The 20254-nt window shown below is 40.5% G+C and overlaps 1 protein-coding gene across 1 annotated transcript in view; it reads left to right on the top strand.

Moving 5' to 3' along the window:
- The window catches only part of stk32c (serine/threonine kinase 32C), a 278520-nt gene that overhangs the window by 161240 nt on the left and 97026 nt on the right, over window positions 1–20254 (top strand). Inside the window, exon 3 of the mRNA XM_079560592.1 lies at window positions 16818–16969. Coding sequence (XP_079416718.1) covers window positions 16818–16969 — 152 coding nt within the window. The remainder of the gene's footprint in view (window positions 1–16817; window positions 16970–20254) is intronic.

The following is a 20254-nucleotide window of genomic DNA, read 5'->3' as shown; positions in this document are numbered from 1 at the left end:
AAGGCAATAAAATAAAGTAGGAAAGTGCAGAAGTGAACAAGGTGAGACTGAACTGCGTGAATGAAGTGATATATATTTCCAGGTATATTCTGTTCTCTAAGGTCCTGCAATAGTTTGTCTTGATATAAAGTTTGATATAAAATAAACACTCATGAATAGCCTCCATCTTGGAAAGCAGATAAAAGTTTGTCATAGGTTCTTGGATTGCCATTCTCAGCTTTACTAAAATTCTAAGTTGTCACGTCGCCCGGCCGATAATAGGCCGCTCACAGATGGGATAAGGTGTTCGGTGGTATTGGTCCAACAGTAAAAGCGCAGATGAATCCAAGCACAGGTCCTTGGGGACACTTAATGCAGGTTTGATGGCTCTGACGGAGGTGCCTTCCTGTGTGGGGCAGATGGTGCAGTGTGGCCCAGCTCTGAGCAAATACAAACTATATATGAGAGAAATCAGGGCTCTGCAGTAGTCATAGTTTGTCGAATCAAGCTGATGGTTGACTGCAATTATCGGCACTAGAGACTCTATAAGGAAAGGGCTGGTCAGGATTTTGTCTGGAGCTCCCCCTGCAGGCAGCAGAAATGGGAAAATGAAACATATAAGGCAGTGTTAAGTTGAAGAGTGCATTAAAGGGACTGGATGCAAGTTGGTCATTTTTATGCTCACTATTGCCACCTCAGGTCTTACGTGTAAGTGCAGTTTCTATATTGAGCTCATACATGACGGCACTTCAGACCCGAATTAACAACTTTTTGAGTGACAGTGCAGGATTTTAGAGGCAGTTGTGGTGAACAGGTCTGAGCTCATTCTACACATTAGGACATGGCTGGAACATGTAGGGGGAGAAAAATACTTAGTTTTAACATTTTTAAACACTGTGTATCCCTTTAACACAAAATGTAAGTGCTGTGTAATTGTTACTGGAAAACAAAGGAGTGCATGATAAAAATGCCTCCAAACCAGCATTGGGGGTAACATATTACAAACGTAATGAGTTATAATATATGACTTATTTCAGTAACTAAGGAACATAACATTACTTAAAGGGGGGGATTTTTTTTCAAGCTTTACATCATGTTATTATGTCATTCCCTCATTAAAAACATGCCTGAAGTGTTGCCTTGGCACATTCGCGTATTTTTGAGCAATCTGTAAAAACTCTGATGGCGGCCATTTTAGGGATAGGTTTGCCTGAGTCCTCCTAGGAACGCCCCCACCTCCTGGAGACGCCTCCGACCTTTCATCACCAGCCGAGTAACCAACCACTGCTCCTCAGCAGAACCCCCTCCCCACTGATGCCACAGACAGCGTGTGGAGGGGGCGTGTCGGAAAGGGTCAGAGGTTCTTAAAGAGACAGAGGCCTATTTCAAGACATTCACTACAGCCATTTTGAGAGAGCAATTTTATACAAGGCAGTTATTCTAATTTACTGCATTTACAGACCGACAGAAGGTTTCGTCATCATTGTAGTGTGATATAGACTGGTGCTATGTGATTGAAAAAAGAATAATACCCACTCTTTAAACAAAATACGGGAATATATTTGTCATTAAGTAGCTCAAGTTACAAGTGCATTTAAATGGTTTGTGTTGATTTACGAACAAAAAATGCCAAACTTCCCACATAAACTGCAGCACCAAATCAAGTTGAGTTCTGGTGTATAAGATTCTGCAGTTGTCTGTAGTTAATGTCGTCAAAACAAAACACAAGAGAATGGGGAACGTGAAGGACAAGAAACTCTTTGGCCTTTTGCTCGGTGGCATTATTATGATTTTCAGTTTTTATTTTTCCAAAAGTAACTCAGAAGTAACTCAAAGTAGTGTAACACAGCTACAGTTCTGCAACAGTAATGTGTAAAACATTCATATTAAATTTTTAAAGCTGTAATCACTAATATAGAATATCTTCAATTATAAAGTAACTTGCCCAACATGGCTCCAAACACAAGTATTCAAATATTGCTATACTTCATAAAGCACAAGTGAGTTTTCCAGCATTTCTGTGACCTCACAAGTTGTGAAATTTGCCTATAAACTCGTCCCTGTGAATGTGATGTATGTTGGGAAAGCTAGGAAGGTCTTTGCGGTGAGTTGGCTTGAGCACAGAAGGGCAGGTCAAGAGGCTCACAGATCACACGAAAATAGAAAAGGGGAACTACTCCAAAGAATGGCCGTGAAGGCTTTTTTTTTAATTGGGATGCGGGAGCTCTAACCGCATGTGTTAAAAGCGACTTCAGAGCCAACTGGTTAATTGTTCTATTTCAGATTTTAGCCTCTTGGATTCTGAAAGCGCCCCCCAAAAACTTGGATCAGAAACAGAACGAAATACAAGTCTACCGCTGGACCGCCGCCATTATTTTGGGTCGCATTGTAAATTCAATCGTTCTGGCTCATGTGTGATTAGATTAGCGAACACAGCGGTAACTTGGCACAGGAGACAGATGATGAACACAGAAGCCAAAAAGTTATTTCATCTTCCTCCCAGCGCCCACCACAGAAATACAGCCTGGATATATTTAGTTGGGTAAAGCATTTATTAGTGAAAGATGTTAGGATTGGGCACCTTCCTCATTCCCCCACATGCTACACTTTATGGCAACAATTAGCTTCAAGCATTTAGGCGCCGGCTTAATTCGGCCTTTTTGCTTTTCCGACCGTGGCTTTTGAGAGCTCCTTATTGCCGGCGGTAATTGGCAGCCTCTGTAGTCCGTGGTAATCCCCTCATAGCGGGAGTTACAGTGATGTCTTTGATATTAATGTCTCTCCTGGTCAGTGTGAACTGTCTGCGGCGTGTGAATGGAGGCTGGTTTTTGAGTGACAGATCCAGGCTGAGTCAGAGCTGCTGCCGCTTCAGGGAAATCCACACACTTCAAATAACACCGGCTTTTCTTCCGACAGTCTGAGGGAAATGCGAAAGTCAACATGAGATGGAGGTTTTTTTTTTTTTTCTAGAGCGAGAGAATGAGAGTGTTACGAAGTGCTAAGGTGACAATTTGAGGAATCCTATCTGGGCAGGGATACTGTTTGCTCAGAGAATAGACTTTAACCACTTAACTCCCACCTGAACCGATTACATTTTCTCCAGTTTGGCTTTACCCCAGTCCAAAAGCTTCTGGAAAAAAGCTGTGAAAATAGCAACAAAACTGAGACGAAAACAATGATGGAAATGTGACAAAAAAGTGACGAAAACATTGACAAAATAGTGACGAAAAATTGATGAAAAAGTGGCAAAAATGTCACAAAAATGTCACAAGAAATGGACAAAAAATTGTTGAAAAAATGTCACAAATTTGACACAAATTTTTTTACAAAAAATTTACAAAAAATTTACAAAAAATTTACAAAAAAATTACAAAAAATTTACCAAAAAATTACAAAAAATTTACAAAAATTTTACAAAAAATTTACAAAAATGTGACAAAAAATGACAAAAAAATGACAAAAATGTGATAAAAAAAATGACAAAAATATGACAAAATGTGACAAAAAAATGACCAAAAATGACAAAAAAATGACAAAAAACGACAAAAAAATTACCAAAAAAGTTACAAAAATGAGTTGAATACCCAACAAAAAATGATGGGAAAAAAATCTGATGACGTGAGGAAAAAGATCCTCTCGGTTCAGATGGGAGTTAAGAGGTTAAAGCAGCTCTGACCAAATCTATCGCAAGATGTGGAGATGGACTGAACCGAACTGTAGTCGCCCAATGTTCCTCGGTGATGCTGAAAGAGCGGTCAAATGCAGAGGACACATTTCCCTATGAGTATAATAAAGTACACCTCAACTTCCCTAGTACACTGTTGCTTTTTGGGAAGATGAGAAATGTGGTGCAGAGTGTCAAGGCTTCATTTGATGTAATACATTCTCCAGGGGTGTCAAACATACGGCCCTCAGGAAGATGCAATCCGGCCCCTGCCCCCTAGAGCATAAATTCCAGAGTATGTTATAGGTCCTATATCATGCAAAATCGACTTTTTGGAGCTTTTAGCCATGTTGTTATGCTATTTCCTTATCAAAAACACCCCCTGAGTGGTTTGCGGCTTCATTCACGCAGCTCTCAGCAATCCTCCTGAATCCTGCTCTGCAGCCCTCTCCTGGTGAACGACTGACCTGCTCCGTTGGGACGTCACAGCGGAACGGAAGTGCTCGACATCTGTAATGTAATGTCTTGATTCTATGCTTACGGCCTGATTTTAATTTGTAAGCCACCCTTTTCATTGTTTCTGTTGTAAGAAAGAAAGAAATAAAGGAAAAAAAAAAAAAAAAAGGATGTGCCCGAGGTGCTTCCAGGTCAGCTGTGGCCAAAACAAACACATCGCCTGAGCGTCTGAACAGACATCATGTTTGCGCTGCAGCTGTGAAGATGGAGCTCGTTGTCACCTATTCTGGACACACCTGTTCTTTATTCTAACCTAACGATAATGTCACGGAGAAAAAGAAGCGCGTTTGGCTACGAGGACAGGAGTATATACAGTCTATGATTCAACCTTCCTAAAGTGGCCACTCGTCAGAAGTTGTTTTTTTCTCCGGGATTCAGCGACTATCAGCCAAAATAGTGTTTTTCTGTGACTGTCTCTGATGGATGTTTGATGAACCTTCGCCAGAATCAAAGTGGATTAACTTTTATAACCAACGCGAGTCCCATAATGTAAACAGCGATGGACCAGAGCGGTGAGTCAGTCCAAGCGCGTGTTAGCATATTAGCATGTGTGTTAGCCATTTATGAAGCTGTGTTGCAGATGTCAACTCCTTATAACTGCATTGTGAAGTATCTTCACTTATTGCTGTTTATTTATATTACGGTAAAGTTGTATGTGCGGAGAGAGGGGGCGGAGTTAACTGAATCGAAGCGTTGTGTCTTCCGGGTTTGAAAAATACCTCCAGAAAACACCTATATTTATCACAAAAATGAGTGCTCAATAGCGGTAGAGGTACAATCATTCATATAAATGCCTATACTTAACTTTGGAATGGCTAAAATAGCAAGATACAGATCCTTTAAAAGAAAAAGTAAGTCTCTAGCCCATTCCTGTGCAGAGTTACGGATTTTTAAAGAATAACCTGAATGCTCATTCTCGCCACTAGGGGGTATTTAATTAAAAAAAGGAAAGAGTTCCACACGTGTCCAGCAGAGGGCACTGACAGAATAAGAGCTCTGGATATGAACAACACATTATATAGCCACGTGGTAAATGGACAGTCTGCCCTAGGGCGGCTGTGGCTTCAATAATAGCTTTCCACCACCGAGTGTGGAGTGAATGAAGTGTAAGCCGTTGTTATTAATGAAGCTTTGACCAAATCACAGCTCATTCATTTATTGGACATTTTTCTCTATTATATGTGGCCCGCGACCCGCCTTGGGAGCTGAATTTCGTCCCATGACCCAAAATGAGTGTGACACCCCTGCGTCTCATCTCACAATTTTGGGGACACAGGGAATGTTTCGGTGGATCCGGCAAATGTAATATTCTAACTGCTCTCCCCATTAGCACCAGCTCCAGAACAAACTGACTGAGGGCGCATCTGAGTTTCGAAGGGGTGCAGATAGAGATCCTCGTCATTGGAAAACTGAAGGTGCAACACTGAGGTTGCAAGGCACCGTCATATTACTCCGATTCTAAGGGTGTATTCAGATCAGAATTGTAGAATCCATCCAGTATTAGCATTAGCAGCAGCGAAGGGCTAATTTTTTCCACGGTGCCTTGCTAGGCCCAAATAGGTTCATGTATCCTGGAGTTGTTTCGGATCGACACTGATTTGTATTCACACCTGAAGCGAACTGCACCAGAGTCTGTTTGGAAGTAGACCGAGACCGCCTTAAAAAGTGGGACTCGGTCCAGTTCTTTGATCCACACCAGGATTCGTTTGTTAAATTCACGCCCACATAAAAGGTCCGGACCGGCGTTTGAAACGAACCCTGGTCAGTTTAAAGTGAACCAAACAGGTGCAGGTCTGAACACACCCTAAAAGCCCTTCTTTGGCTCCCAGTCGTTTTTCGTTTCCATTTTAAAATCCTGGTACTGACTTTCAGAGCCTTGCATGGTGTGGCTCCCTCCTATATAAGAGAATTGTTATGTCTCTAAACCCGCTCTTGGAGGCTGAGGTCTTTGGATCAGAACCTTGTGGTCCCTGTACTCATTTAAGGACGAGAAGAGATTGCTCCTTGATCTTAAGTTTTCCTCACATTTGCTTGATTCTTGCTTGTTTCAGAAAACGTTTTAATTCCACTAGATTAAGGGTTGTTTTGTGACCATCACATTTTATGACTGTAGCTGTACTTCGTATTATTATTATCTCCATGACGATCTGTTATTATGGAGAGATTCAGTGTTTTTTTTATTTATTTTTTTATGTTCATTGCAGATCTAAGCTCAAAACCAGACACTTCTCCCACTCACTGGTTCTGCTGCTCGGTGTCGTCAAGCTCCGAGTGAGTGACGAGAGGATTTAAGCAGATGGCTTTAGTTGCCTCTAAATGGCAATGTACTGACTATAAGCGCAAATGAATCGTGATCAAATCAAAACCTACCCCGAAAATCATTATATTCATTTTTTGTGCTGACCATAAAAAAAAAAACATAGAAATGCCTTTAGTGATCTGAGCCTGTTCCTGTGAATGTGTACAGCGGGAACCATATGTTTACATACGAAAGATACACATTTTTTTCTCACTGTCTGACATGAAACCAGAATTAACTTTTATTTTTTCTTCGGTCAATTAGAATTTTCCAAAATATTTATATTTGCTAAATGTCAGAAAAATGAGAGATTGAATTTTTGACACCATTTTTTATTACTTTTTACAAAACCAAAAGTTAACCTCTTAACTCCCGCCTGAACCGAGAGATCTTTTTCCTCACGTCATCAGATTTTTTTCCATCCTTTTTTTGTTAGGTATTCAACTCATTTTTGTAACTTTTTTGTCATTTTCTTGTCATATTTTGGTCACATTTTGTCACATTTTTGTCATTTTTTGGTCACATTATTGTCAATTTCTTGTGACATTTTTGTGACATTTTCATTATTGTTTTCGTCTCACACCTTTTTTCCAGAAGCTTTTGGATTGGGGTAAAGCCAAATTGGAGAAAATGTGCTCGGTTCAGGTGGGAGTTAAGGGGTTAATAAAGAAAACAAATAAAAACTGTATTTAAACTGTATCACTCGGGTCAAACATTTTGGATTTCCTTCCACAAGCTTCTTACAATAGTTGGGAAGAATATTGGTCCATTCGTCCAAACAGAACTGTGTAACTGATACAGATTTGTAAGCCACCTTGCGTGCCTATGCCTTTTCAGCTCTGCCCATGCATTTTCAACTGGATTAAGATCAGGACTTTGTGATGGCCACTTCAAAACATTGACTTTGTTATCCTTAAGCCACTTTGTAACCAGTATTGGCCGTTTGCTTTGGGAATTGTCCATTTGGAAGACACATCTGCGCCCAAGCTTTAACTTCTTGGCTGAGGCCTTGAGATGTTGCTCCAATATTTCCACAGTCGTCTTTCTTCACGATGTCATCTATTTTGTGAAGTGCACCAGTGCCTTCCCGCAGTGCCCCCCCCCCCCCCTCCCCCCCTGTATTTCAAAGTTGAGATGGTGTTCTCAGGCTTGCAAGATTCCCCCTTTTTCCTTCATAAGTGACGATGGTCAGTATGGCCAAAAAATTATAATTTTTTAACAGAACTTTTGTTATGCGAAAAAACAAACTTGATATTTGAGTGTAATTTACCTTTTTATGACCCAACAGCTGTATGAATGGTCATCATGGCACCTTTACTTTCCATCACAGCAGCCTCAACAATTCTCCAGGATCAACTTGTTTTGTAGGTTTTCTGGTGAGAGACCCGTCAACAGTGGAAACCAACCAAAACCTCTGAAAACAATAGATCCTCTAAATCTATAGGGCCCCTAACCCTAACTTTAATCCTAACCTTAACCTAAATCCAATTCTAACCCTATCCCTAAAACCACATCTTGACCCTCAAACAGTCCTTCAAATAAGTGAGAACCACCCATAATGTCCTCCCTTCACAAAAATGTCCTCACTCTGTTGGTTAAAAACTGGTCCTCACAATGTCGTAAGTACAAGAACACACACACACACACACACACACACACACACACACACACACACACACACACACACACACACACACACACACACACACACACAGATCACATATAAACTTGCATAATGTTCCCTTTTCATCAAGACCCTTAACACTCCCGGACTATAAGTCAGAACAAAAAAACGTTGCTGCTGCTATGCTGTGACATCACTTGTATTCCCTCCATACCCTCTGTCAAATGGCCCACCTCTTTCTTCCGGATTGCCTCGTAAACATCCATCTGTTCATCTCCAGCCTTGTGCATTTTGGGGACACATACCTCTTCCCCATCACATGCGGGTCGGCCCTGCGGGGGTCTGTCCGCTCCCCTCTGGGTGGCCAGCCTCTCCTCTCTGGTCCTGTTCAGCTTTGACAGTGAAGGATAGTGTTGTCTGAAGCTCCGCGGAGGGCATTGCTGAGCCGTACTACTGCAAATTTAATTATCTTAGACATAAGGATGAGTAACGATCTTTCGCTTTTGCCAGCAATTTCAGCAAAACAAGTTACGCAACCAAGACCTCATGAGATACAGGCAGGATTGTTGCTTACATGCCATTTTACAAACACAAGCAGCTAAAGGGCTATTTATGAGCGTCTTGTGGGCCCTTTTAGGTCCGGCTACTACTGCAAATAATACTGGCCGTAAAGCGCTTCCCCAAAGGATTACGATGTTGCTGGTGCAAATAAAACAAGGCTTAACTGCTCTGTTTATTTGTGCTGACCAGAGCAGCCTTCACACACAAAGCAATGAGACCGTTTCTGATCCATACACCCTGATTTACTCAAGAAATCCTGTCACCATGCAGGAATAAGGAGACATTTTCTAATCTGGGCTTCAAATAAATATAGGTTGTTGGTGATCGTACATAAAGCTTGTGTAACTAAATTGCCATAGCCACACTGCCTCATCATCTTATCCTCTTTGGTGCCCCAAGCAGAAATGTTTGATGGTGCATCCTGGGGAGAAGGGGTAAAATTAAACACTATAACTAAACTACACTAAGCATACAAAAAAAACAGTTTAATATTTTGTGCCCCCAGAAAGAACCTGAGTTTCTCTGCTCCGCCCCCTGCGTACTTCAAGTCAGGCTTCTTTCTGTGCCTTCCCCTCTTTCCTCTTTCACTTGCCGCTGCGAGCCCAGGAACTAGAGGACATACATGATGCAAAAGCTTTGTCCGGGCATCCATCCATCCATCCATCCATCCATCCATTGCACCAGCCCCCATGGCTCCTTCTGCAGGTGGTGGATCCACAAAAGGATGGCCTCATGGGTCTAACCGGGCCTGTTGGTCTCTCATAAGGGGCTTCTAAACTGGGCTTTGTCTGACCCGTCACTTAGGACCTGTTTGCCATAGAAGACCCTACCAAGGGCACGAAGCCCCAGACAACAGAGCTCCCAGGATCATTCGGTTGCTCAAACCCCTCCACCACGTTAAGGTGGCTGTTCCAGGAGGGGTTGTCCGGGCATCTGAACTTAAAGGTGCATTATGCATTTTTGTATGTTTGTGCATATTTGACCTTGTTGTGACCCAGTGGCTGTACGAGTGATCAGCCTAGCGCCTTTACTTTCCATCACAGTGGTCTCTAGGATGCTTCAGGATCAATTGTTTGGAAGGTGTTCATTGCTGGCGGACACTCTAGCTAGAAAACCTACACAACTATTGATCCTTGAGCGTAGTAGAAACCACTGTGGTCAGAAGTAAAGGCGCCATGCTAACCACTCATACAGCCACTGGGGCACAACAAGGTCAAATATGCACAAATATCAACATAATTTTTTGCATAAAAAGTCGCATAATGCACCTACCTGCGTTGTATCATCAGTCATACCTCCAGCAGCTCCACTGGCTCCCTGTTCAATATCGTATTCAATACAAGCTCCTCCTCCTCACCTACATATATCTCCATAACCCCCCGCCCTACCTCACCGAGCTCCTGCAACAACACCGACCCACCCACCGCCTCACTCCCCCGCACTAACCGCCGGACCTTGGGGGACCGAGCCTTCGCCTTCGCCTTCGCCGCCCCCACCCTCTGGAACTCACTCCCACAGCCCATTAGAAACTCGGACTCACTACCAACCTTCAAATCAGTACTCAAAACCCACCTGTTCAAACTAGCTTTTCCTTAAACCCTTTTTTTGTTTTGTTTTATCCCTCATGTAACGCGTCTTTGAGTGTCCAAAAAAAGCGGTATACAAGTTTGATGTATTATTATTATTGTTACGATACTTTTTTAAACTCTTCTTTCTCATCATTCTCATTGAATTCAGGCAGTTTTTTCTCAGCTGCATTAATAAAACAGTGCCGCAAATAGGCTACTGTATAATGCTATTCGATCACAATGGCCACAGTGTGATGCCCCTCGGAGACTTGATGCCCGACGCAACAGCGCGTTACGAATAATGAGGGTTTCAAAGCGTTACTTGTTTTTTCAAGTGTGTAGAAGCCCCTTGTTATTTTCTGGCACCATCCTGTCGTCAAAACATGAAAATTTAGAAATGATGTTTTTCAGAATGCTATTACTATCATTGTTACTAAGGTAATGATGATAATATGTATAAGAAATATGTGTGCTGGTGATGTATGTGTGTGTATATCGTTAGCCACATAGCATAACTGTCATTTTGTATTGTTAAAATGGCAATAAGAGAAAAACAATGTGTTTCCTATAAAACGTCTTTTTACATGTTTTCCAAAATCAAAACAAAAATGAGTTAGGCAGTTATGCTATGTGGCTAGCGATATATATGTATATATATAAAAAAAAAAAAAAAACTCTTCCTCACCCTCCGCGGGCGGTCTCTCTTTTTCCTCCTGCTCGGGTCCTCTACCAGAGGCCTGGGAGCTTGAGGGTTCTGCGCAGTATCTTTGCTGTTCCTAGAACTGCACTTTTCTGGACCGAGATGTCTGATGTATTTCCTGGGATCTGCTGGAGCCACTCCTCCAGTTTGGGGGTCACTGCCCCGAGTGCCCCAACGACCACGGGCACCACTGATGCCTTCACCCTCCAGGTTTTCTCCAGCTCTTCTCTGAGCCCCTGGTATTTCTCTAGTTTCTTGTGTTCCTTTTTCCTGATGTTGAAGTCGCTTGGTATTGCTATGTCGATCACAACGGCTTTCCTCTGCTCTTTGTCCACCACCACAATGTCCGGTTGGTTCGCCATTACCATTTTGTCCGTCTGTATCTGGAAGTCCCACAGGATCTTGGCTCGGTCGATATACATATATATATATATATATATATATATATATATATATATATCAAAAACACTAATACTTAATCAATAAGTAAATCAATAGAATGGTGACTGTTTTTTATATAGGTAATGATAAAAATAATTTCCACACTAAGTCCCATCAGATTTTCAACCTGTGACATCTAAAAGCTTCTAATTATCAGCACTGCTAATCAACAATTGTACTATTGAAATATGCAACAACATATCATTGATGGGTAAACTCACAGAGTTGTGTGAGTATGCCCATATATGAGAGAAAGAAAAAAAAAGAAAATGATGCATATGAACTTATTTGCAAGCAATGTGAAATTTATTATATATAAATATTATATATAATATATTTCTACCGTTTGTATTCTCTTACAAAAAATCCTGAAGCGCATAATAGTATCTTGAATATGGGGTAGGCACATATAAGCTTTCTTGCTTCGGCCTACTCCCTTTAACTTATTATTTTTTCTTTGGCTTCATGTGACATGAATGTAAATATATTAATGTAAATAATGTAAATAATTGCTCAAATAAATCAAATCAAATCAAAAAGTGCTTGTTGTCGGCAAATGTAAAGCCCGACCACTCGAAGTACAGATTTAGATAATTAGTGGGAACTGCACAACTTTACAAACAGTTGTTAATTGTTTGCAATGTCACAAAAATAATGTGTGAGTTTCCAACTTGCAGCACAAGGTAGTGTATGAACTATATTGAAGAACAGCTTTTGCAATAATCAAGGTTTGGTCCTGATTTCCTCACATTCAAACAAACAGTTCAAACAGTCTTGTCAAAAACATCACCCACCTACGAATCGACTGGCTACGTTGGCACAGTATTACATGGAACTCCTCAGATTTTTTTTTTTTAGCCCCTTCAAAGAACGAAAAGACAAAACTAAAACTAACCCTGTTTGCTGTGGAACATGGACAGAAACCATACCACAACGTAAGCCCGGCTGATTCATAATGTGCGTAAAAAGCGTGTCCTTCCCATAATGCTACTGTAATGACTGACCTCTTCAGAGCCGCGTCGACAGCTTGACCTTTCACAGTTATTTCCGACAGAACCGCGACCTCCATGAATAAATAATGAGGCTATTAGTTTGTCCGTAAACACTGAGAGTCCATTAGAGCCAACAGAGTGTCATTAGGAAGCGGTGAGATCAACCCCCGACCAATGCATTCATCAACACGAGAGGCTGTCTCTGCAGGCTGCTTCAAAACACTTTATGTGAATTTGTGCTTTGAGCTAATTCATCACACCAAAAGTTAAAGGTGTTCCTCTTCAGTTAGTTTGCAGGTAAATTGCCTTTTTGAGATTGTATGAGATTATGTCCCTTTATCGGACAGGAAGAAACAAGAACTTCTACTGTGGTGTCGGGTGGGCATAAACATCACATTCTACAAGTCGACGATATTAATTTTAACTCTATGCTAAGATTGTACTGTATTCTAAGTACGACTGATGATTTTGTTTCAGCGTGGCACATTTTCTATGGCAATTAATGGGAATATATGGGAATTAATGGGAACAAGCAGAGCAGGGGATTACCTCCACTGAAGGCTGCTTCTTTACAGACAGATATAAACTGAAGCATATACTGAAATATCTATCAGAGCAGAGATAAAAAAGTCTCAAAGAAACCATCTCTGCCATGTCTGAGCGCCAGGGTTTGAAGAGGACAGTGTTTTAGGGTGTGTCCAAAACAAAGAAGAGGGATAGAATAATAGACTCAACCATCTTACATATATTCATCATTGTATTACAGCTGTGCAATAGTACAGTTATGTTTTTAATGCAGCTCTGAGTCAGAAATAGGCCCCGCCCACTCCTCATACAGGATTGGTCAGTCTGTCATGGTCTGAGGTAGACGCAGGTGAGTTTCACCAATCACACAAAATCATGATATAAAACTTTGTCGTTTGTCTCCACCACTTATTAGAAAGAGAGTTAAGCAGAATGTAGGTTTAGGAAAGTGGTGTTATAATATGGAGCCTCTTCTTATACAGTCTGTCACTCAAGTGCATGTTTTATGGTTCAAAAACGTAATGAATGGATAGCTTAGAGTTCACCAATTGTTATTATTATTATTATTATGTTTTTTAAACATTTTGACAGTTTTAAGTTTCTTTAAATTCCCCAAATTTCCGAGCAGAATTTACCTCCCCATTGCAACCCTACTGACAACACAGCCTCGAAGTGGACGGCATGCTATTTTGTGACTTATAAACCTACATTTGGGCGCCTCAGCTTTAATTTTTCATTTTTTTTTAAACTTAACCTCTTAACTCCCGCCTGAACCGAGAGGATCTTTTTCCTCACGTCATCAGATATTTTTTTTCCATCATTTTTTTGTTGGGTATTCAACTCATTTTTGTAACTTTTTTGTCATTTCTTTGTAATTTTTCGTCACATTTTTGTCATTTTTTCGTTTATTTGATATCATATTTTTTTTGTCATTTTTTGTCAAATTTTGATTACATTTTCGTCCTTTTTTTCATCAATTTTTTGTCACATTTGTGTCACATTTGTGTCACATTTTGTCATTTTTTGTCACATTTTTTGTCATTTTTTTGTCAAATTTTTGACATTTTTTTTGTCACATTTTTGTCATTTTTCGTCAATTTTTTGTCAATTTCTTATCAATTTCTTGTGATATTTTTGTGACATTTTTGTCACTTTTTCATCAATTTTTAGTCACTTTTTTGTCAATGTTTTCTCACTTTTTTGTCACATTTCCATCATAGTTTTTTCGTCTCAGTTTTGTTGCTATTTTCACAGCTTTTTTCCAGAAGCTTTTGGACTGGGGTAAAACCAAACTGGAGAAAATGTGCTCAGTTCAGGTGGGAATTAAGGGGTTAAAGCAGTACTAAGTAACTCATGCCCCTAGAGGCCATAAGCGGCACTGCAGGTGTCGTCAGTTACGTTTTTTTTACTCATTAATTGTCTGTGAATGTAAATACTACACTGACAGAAAAGACAAAGGGAGAGAGAGGGATATTGTACATCCAATTACAAAATGGTTATACATTTTTTCACTCAAACTTGGCTGTAAATACTGTTTAAGTGGCGCTAGCCCACAGTTAGCTTTGCCCGTTAGCCTGTTAGCTTCTTCTTCGTATTTCCATTAGTGTGCATTGGTGACTCCTACCCGGTGGCAGCGAAGTTGCAATTGTGGTTTTCTGGTCAGAGACACCGTGGGGGAGATGAAAGACCCTCCTATCATCCCATTGACACTTGTATTATCCCCAGAGGGACTACGAAAAGGACTTATTGAGGTAAACAACTTACTTAGTACTGCTTTAAAATGACGTCTCCTGCAAAAAGATGGTCTCAGACAGACATCTCGAGACGGCCCTGAGGGAGGCCTGAGCTGAGACGCGTTGGCTTTTTAATCCAGTTAGCCATGTAAACTCTAAACAAAGACTTTAAATCCAAGAAGCTCTCCGAGAAATCCCATTTTGACAATCTTGCGATGATGTTTGTTCTGTATGTGGAAAAGACACTTTATTACACTTTATAGTGTGTTGGGCTTTATCATTTAAAGCTGATACAAACTGTCTTTTTTTTCTTCCTCTAATGATAAAATAAAATCACTGGTGCCATACATGAATGCAGTTTAAGTACAGAATTCCTCATGACGGTTTTGTTGATGCTTTACCTATTTAAAAATGCAGTGGACACTTCCAGTTTCCATCTATTATGAAACAAAATCCATGAAATGCAAGTCATAGCACTTCAGGGGTAGAAGAAAAAACGACTAAAGTAAAAATGTTTACTCATAACTGTGTGAATAAAGTGAATATTACTCCAGGTCTGTTTTTTACGAGGGAACATGTGCCTGGCATTATAGTTAAAAGCTCTTTGTTTAATTGTTGAAGATACCCCCATTGGACTGGCCCTAATTATTCCTATTTGGAGCTGCTATACCTTATTTATATTAATTTTCCCGGACATGAAAAAGATGCATAGTTTTACCCAGTCAGGCTTTTAAAGTTGCCAGAGGTTCTTTCAGTGCATCTGGCTTCAGAGGGGAATATGCTTGTTGTGGAGATTAAAGGAAAGTCTGCAAACTCCCAAAGCCACTGCCATTTGGAGCAGGTTTTTCTTTTCTTTATTTTTTTCTTTTTTTTTTTTACACTATCCATTTGGACTGAGTGCTGCAAACATCGGCCGTCCTCTCCTCCACATGCGCACCGTGTGCTCATCCCCACGGGACGACACTGGACCACTCTGGACCACTCTGGATACTGACCACTGCAGACGGGAGCATCACACAAGAGCTGCAGCTTCTCACTCTTAAAGTGAAATGAAGGCCTTAAATGTCATTAAAGAGTGTTCATTTAATTCCAATATGCATTAAAACTATTTTTTCTATACCAGAAGTTAATCAAAAACATAAATAAAATAACTTAGTTGCAGGTTTTGCTCAAATTCTCATAAACTTCCTGTCAGTTTGACACAATATTTGCTCAAAAGTCTCCCATTGTGTCCGATTTGAATATTCATTTTTTACATCATTCCTCTGTGTACTGGAAAGGATACAAATGCATATAAGCTCTAAACATGTAGCTCTTTGTACATCTGACTTGCTACTACCTGTATTAACCCTGAAATAGATCCTTTGACATGACTTGAGCCTCTAAAGAAAGACTAACCCAGAAGAGGAAAACACATGATTAAAACAGTCTCTATTCTAAACTTGGAGAAGAGTCTTGCGATGTGTACAAACTGGATATATCCACGCGTTGCACTTCTACCAATTTGTCTACACCCCATCTTGTGGTCTACAACAGGACTGGGGAAAAAAATCTATTTGATTTGAATTTTAGATTTAATTGGTAGGTCAAATCGATTCATATTTAAAAAAATAAATACAAATGTTTAAGATAAAAAATAAAAAAAGACTCTTCCTCACCCTCCGCGGGCGTTCTCTTTGTCCTCCAAGCTCGGGTCCTCTACCAGAGGCCTGGGAGCTTGAGGGTTCTGCACAGTATCTTTGAAGTTCCTAGAATTGCACTTTTCTGGACTGAGATGTCTGATGTACTGTATGTCCTGTGCTGGAGCCACTCCTCCAGTTTGGGGGTCACTGGCCCGAGTGCCCCAACGACCACGGGCACCACTGATGCCTTCACCCTCCAGGTTTTCTCCAGCTCTTCTCTGAGCCCCTGGTATGTCTCTAGTTTCTCGTGTTCCTTCTTCCTGATGTTGAAATTGCTTTGGTATTGCTATGTCGACCACAACGGCTTTCCTCTGCTCTTTGTCCACCACCACAATGTCCGGTTGGTTCGCCATTACCATTTTGTCCGTCTGTATCTGGAAGTCCCACAGGATCTTGGCTCGGTCATTCTCTACCACCTTTGGAGTTGTTTCTGAATCCAATCGTAAATTGAGTTTTTTGGGAGAGGGAAATCGCCCAGCTCTAGTCTATAATACAATCGATTTCTCACACGTCTCTCCTCTGTGCTTCCACAGGTCTGCATAGTTCAGAAGAGGGACACGGAGAAGATGTACGCCATGAAGTACATGAACAAGCAGCAGTGCATCGAGCGAGACGAGGTCCGGAACGTCTTCAGAGAGCTGGAGATCCTCCAGGAGATCGAACACATATTTCTAGTCAACCTCTGGTAACTATCCCCAAATACACACCATGATACAGTATGTGCGACACGTGTCCACTGTCGCTTCAGGCTTTTTGGATTTGCATTTCATGAGAGATGTTTGTAAAGGACATTGAACGACCGAAACAATTACAGTTTTCTTCCCGTTTGCGTATTGCAGCCGTTTGAATACAGTGGGTAGCGTAAGTTCAGGCACCCTGGATCAATCAGTGAGTAATAAAGAAAAATCAGGTTTTAATTCCATCATTTACATTTTCACAATAATATTAATCTCTTAACTCCCACCTGAACCGAGAGGATCTTTTTCTTCACGTCATCAGATTTTTTTCCCATCATTTTTTTGTTGGATATTCAACTCATTTTTGTAACTTTTTTGTTATTTTATTGTCATTTTTTGTCACATTTTTGTAATTTTTTCATCTATTTTTTTTATCACATTTTTGACACATTTTTGTCATTTTTTTGTCATTTTTTTGTAAGTTTTTGTCAAATTTTTATCACATTTTTGTCATTTTGTTTGTCACATTTTTGTCATTTTTTGTCATTAATTTGTCCAATTTTTGTCATTTTCTTGTGACATTTTTGTGACATTTTTGCCACTTTTTCATCAATGTTTTCTCACTTTTTTGTCACATTTCCATCATTGTTTTCGTCTCAGTTTTGTTGCTATTTTCACAGCTTTTTTCCAGAAGCTTTTGGACTCGGGTAAAGCCAAACTAGAGAAAATGTGCTCGGTTCAGGTGGGAGTTAAGGGGTTAATGTAATGCCGTATCTAGGCAGCCAAGAGTCTTTCAGTTCTAGTTTAAGGGATTTTAGTCATTTCTTCCAAACAAAAAATCTTCCCAAACTCAGAGATTTCTGGGCAGTCTGCTCTTTGGAGGTTTATCCACAGGCTTCAAAGATATTCAGGTCAGGAGACAGTGAAGGCCACGGTAAAACCTTCAGACTGCACCTCTTGATCTAATCTGTAGTGGATTTTAAGCGGTGTTTACGATCATTACCCAGTTGTAGAAGCTATCTGCTTTGTAACTTACACGCTATGATGTTAAGTATCAGTTTTCCGTATCTGCTATTAACTTTTTTTATTTGCATACATTGTATAAAAGATGCCTTTATTTACTATTTAATTGATTGCACATTTCCTGTCTTTTTTTTTTTGCACGCCCTGAGTGTTTCTTGAGAGCTGATTTAATAAGTGAATTTCTCCATTGTGAGATCAATGGAGGATTATCTTATCTTATTTGTACGAAATTAATTGAATCCGCTCTTCGTTCTACCTAAAATTGTTCCCTGTGCCACTGGCTGCAATACAAACCCAAAGGATGATGGATCTGCCCCCAGGATTAACAGTTGCGTGCCAGTGGAAGAGCGTGCTAGCTTCCAACTTCACCCCTGTTTGGAGCTATAGGAATACATTGGGAGAGGCCAAATATTAACAACATCTTTGGGCGTTTTGCGTGACTGAGGGCACACACAAAGACCAGACAGGTACGCATCAACTCGTCTAAGCTCAGGTAATAACATATTTCAGTATGGAAAAACGGTGGCCTGTTCCTTTAAGGTGGACCAGCGCATTAACACTGGCAAACATGCGAGTAAGCCTAAAATGGTCGCAATTTCGAGCCCTGTTAAAATAGATATTTTTGGTCGAAATGAGCAAAGGTCCATTCACATTATTAGAAATATTGATCCGGGGTACCTAAACTGTTCCCTTACTTTCTAAACAAAGCTGTTTTTTCATCAACAATCCTGAATTTTTATGTCACTTTTGCTCTTTTTGTAAAAGCAGTTTTGATTCATTGTTGCGCCCTTTTGCAAAACAACAAGTTTTATTCAACTCTACAAGGAAAGATATGCAATTGGTTTGTCTTCTAGCATGGCCATCCTGAAAGGGACTATACAGAGTTTAAAAATGTCAAAATTATGTATTTTCCTCCCCTTACATGTTCCAACAATGTCCTAAAGTGTAGAATGAGCCCAGACCTGTTCACCACAACTGCCTCTAAAATCCTGCACTGTCACTAAAAACGTGTTACTTTGGGTCCGAAGTGCCGTCATGCACGAGCTTAAAGAGGGGGTATTATGCTTTTTTTTCAATCACATAGCACCAGTCTATAGCACACTACAATGATGACAAAACCTTCTGTTGGTCTGTAAAGGCATGAAAAACTGCCTTGTATAAAATTGCTCTCTCAAAATGGCTGTAGTGAATGTCTTGAAATAGGCCTCTGTCTCTTTAAGAACCTCTGACCCTTTCCGACACGCCCCCTCCACACTGTCTGTGGCATCAGTGGGGAGGGGGTTCTGCTGAGGAGCAGTGGTTGGTTACTCGGCTGGTGACGAAAGCTCGGAGGCGTCTCCAGGAGGTGGGGGCGTTCCTAGGAGGACTCAGGCAAACCTATCCCTAAAATGGCCGCCATCAGAGTTTTTACAGATTACTCAAAAATACGTGAATGTGCCAAGGCAACACTTCAGGCATGTTTTTAATGAGGGAATGACATAATAACATGATGTAAAGCTTGAAAAGGTCAATTTTGCATAACACCCCCCCTTTAATATAGAAGGTGCAGTTACACGTATGACCTGAGGTGGCAGTTGTGAGTATAAAATGGCTAACTTGCATCTAGCCCCTTTAAAATAATTGGTCTGATCTGATTTAACAGGATCATTTTGTCATATTGCCATTAGAAGCAAGAAACTAAAGACAAATATCTGGTAAAATGTTGAAGTTAGTTACGCTAGCAAAGTATTTGTTTTTTATAGATCATTATATTAGAGTTGGTTCGTTTTGTATGCCAATTAACACAAAGGTCTAAAAAGATGCCAACAGCAGAATAGACCCATGTAACTTGCATTTGTTATCACCCACTGCCAAACGAACTCTGCTTTTGACACCCTTCTAGTTGCAACACTTTTTAAACCCTAATGAGCTGAACTGTAGGAATGTTGAAACACAGTCCAAAATAGACTCTGAATCCCCATGTTAATATTTTAATTTGACAGCCACAGAGAAAAAAAGTTTCATTGCAAACTTCTTCTTTTTTTTTTTTTTAACTGATTATCCACAAGCCGTGCATTCATTAGATTTGTCCACAGTTTGTATTTCGGGACCTTAATTGTGGTCTGGAAGCGTGCATGAGATAATTACATTGGTTTTAAAGCCCCGCCGTTCCCCTGGGCATGTTATGTGGGTGAGCCTGTTCATTATTCAACGCTCATCTCCAAACGGGACACGGCGCTAAATGTAATTGGGGACCGCGGCGGCATTCACACTGTATTACACAAAGCACT

The sequence above is a fragment of the Gobius niger genome (assembly GCF_951799975.1).
Source record: "Gobius niger genome assembly, chromosome: 7".
In the NCBI taxonomy this organism is placed as follows: Eukaryota; Metazoa; Chordata; class Actinopteri; order Gobiiformes; family Gobiidae; genus Gobius; species Gobius niger.
Note: the sequence above shows the minus strand (reverse complement) of the source record. Positions and strands in the feature narration are given on the sequence as shown.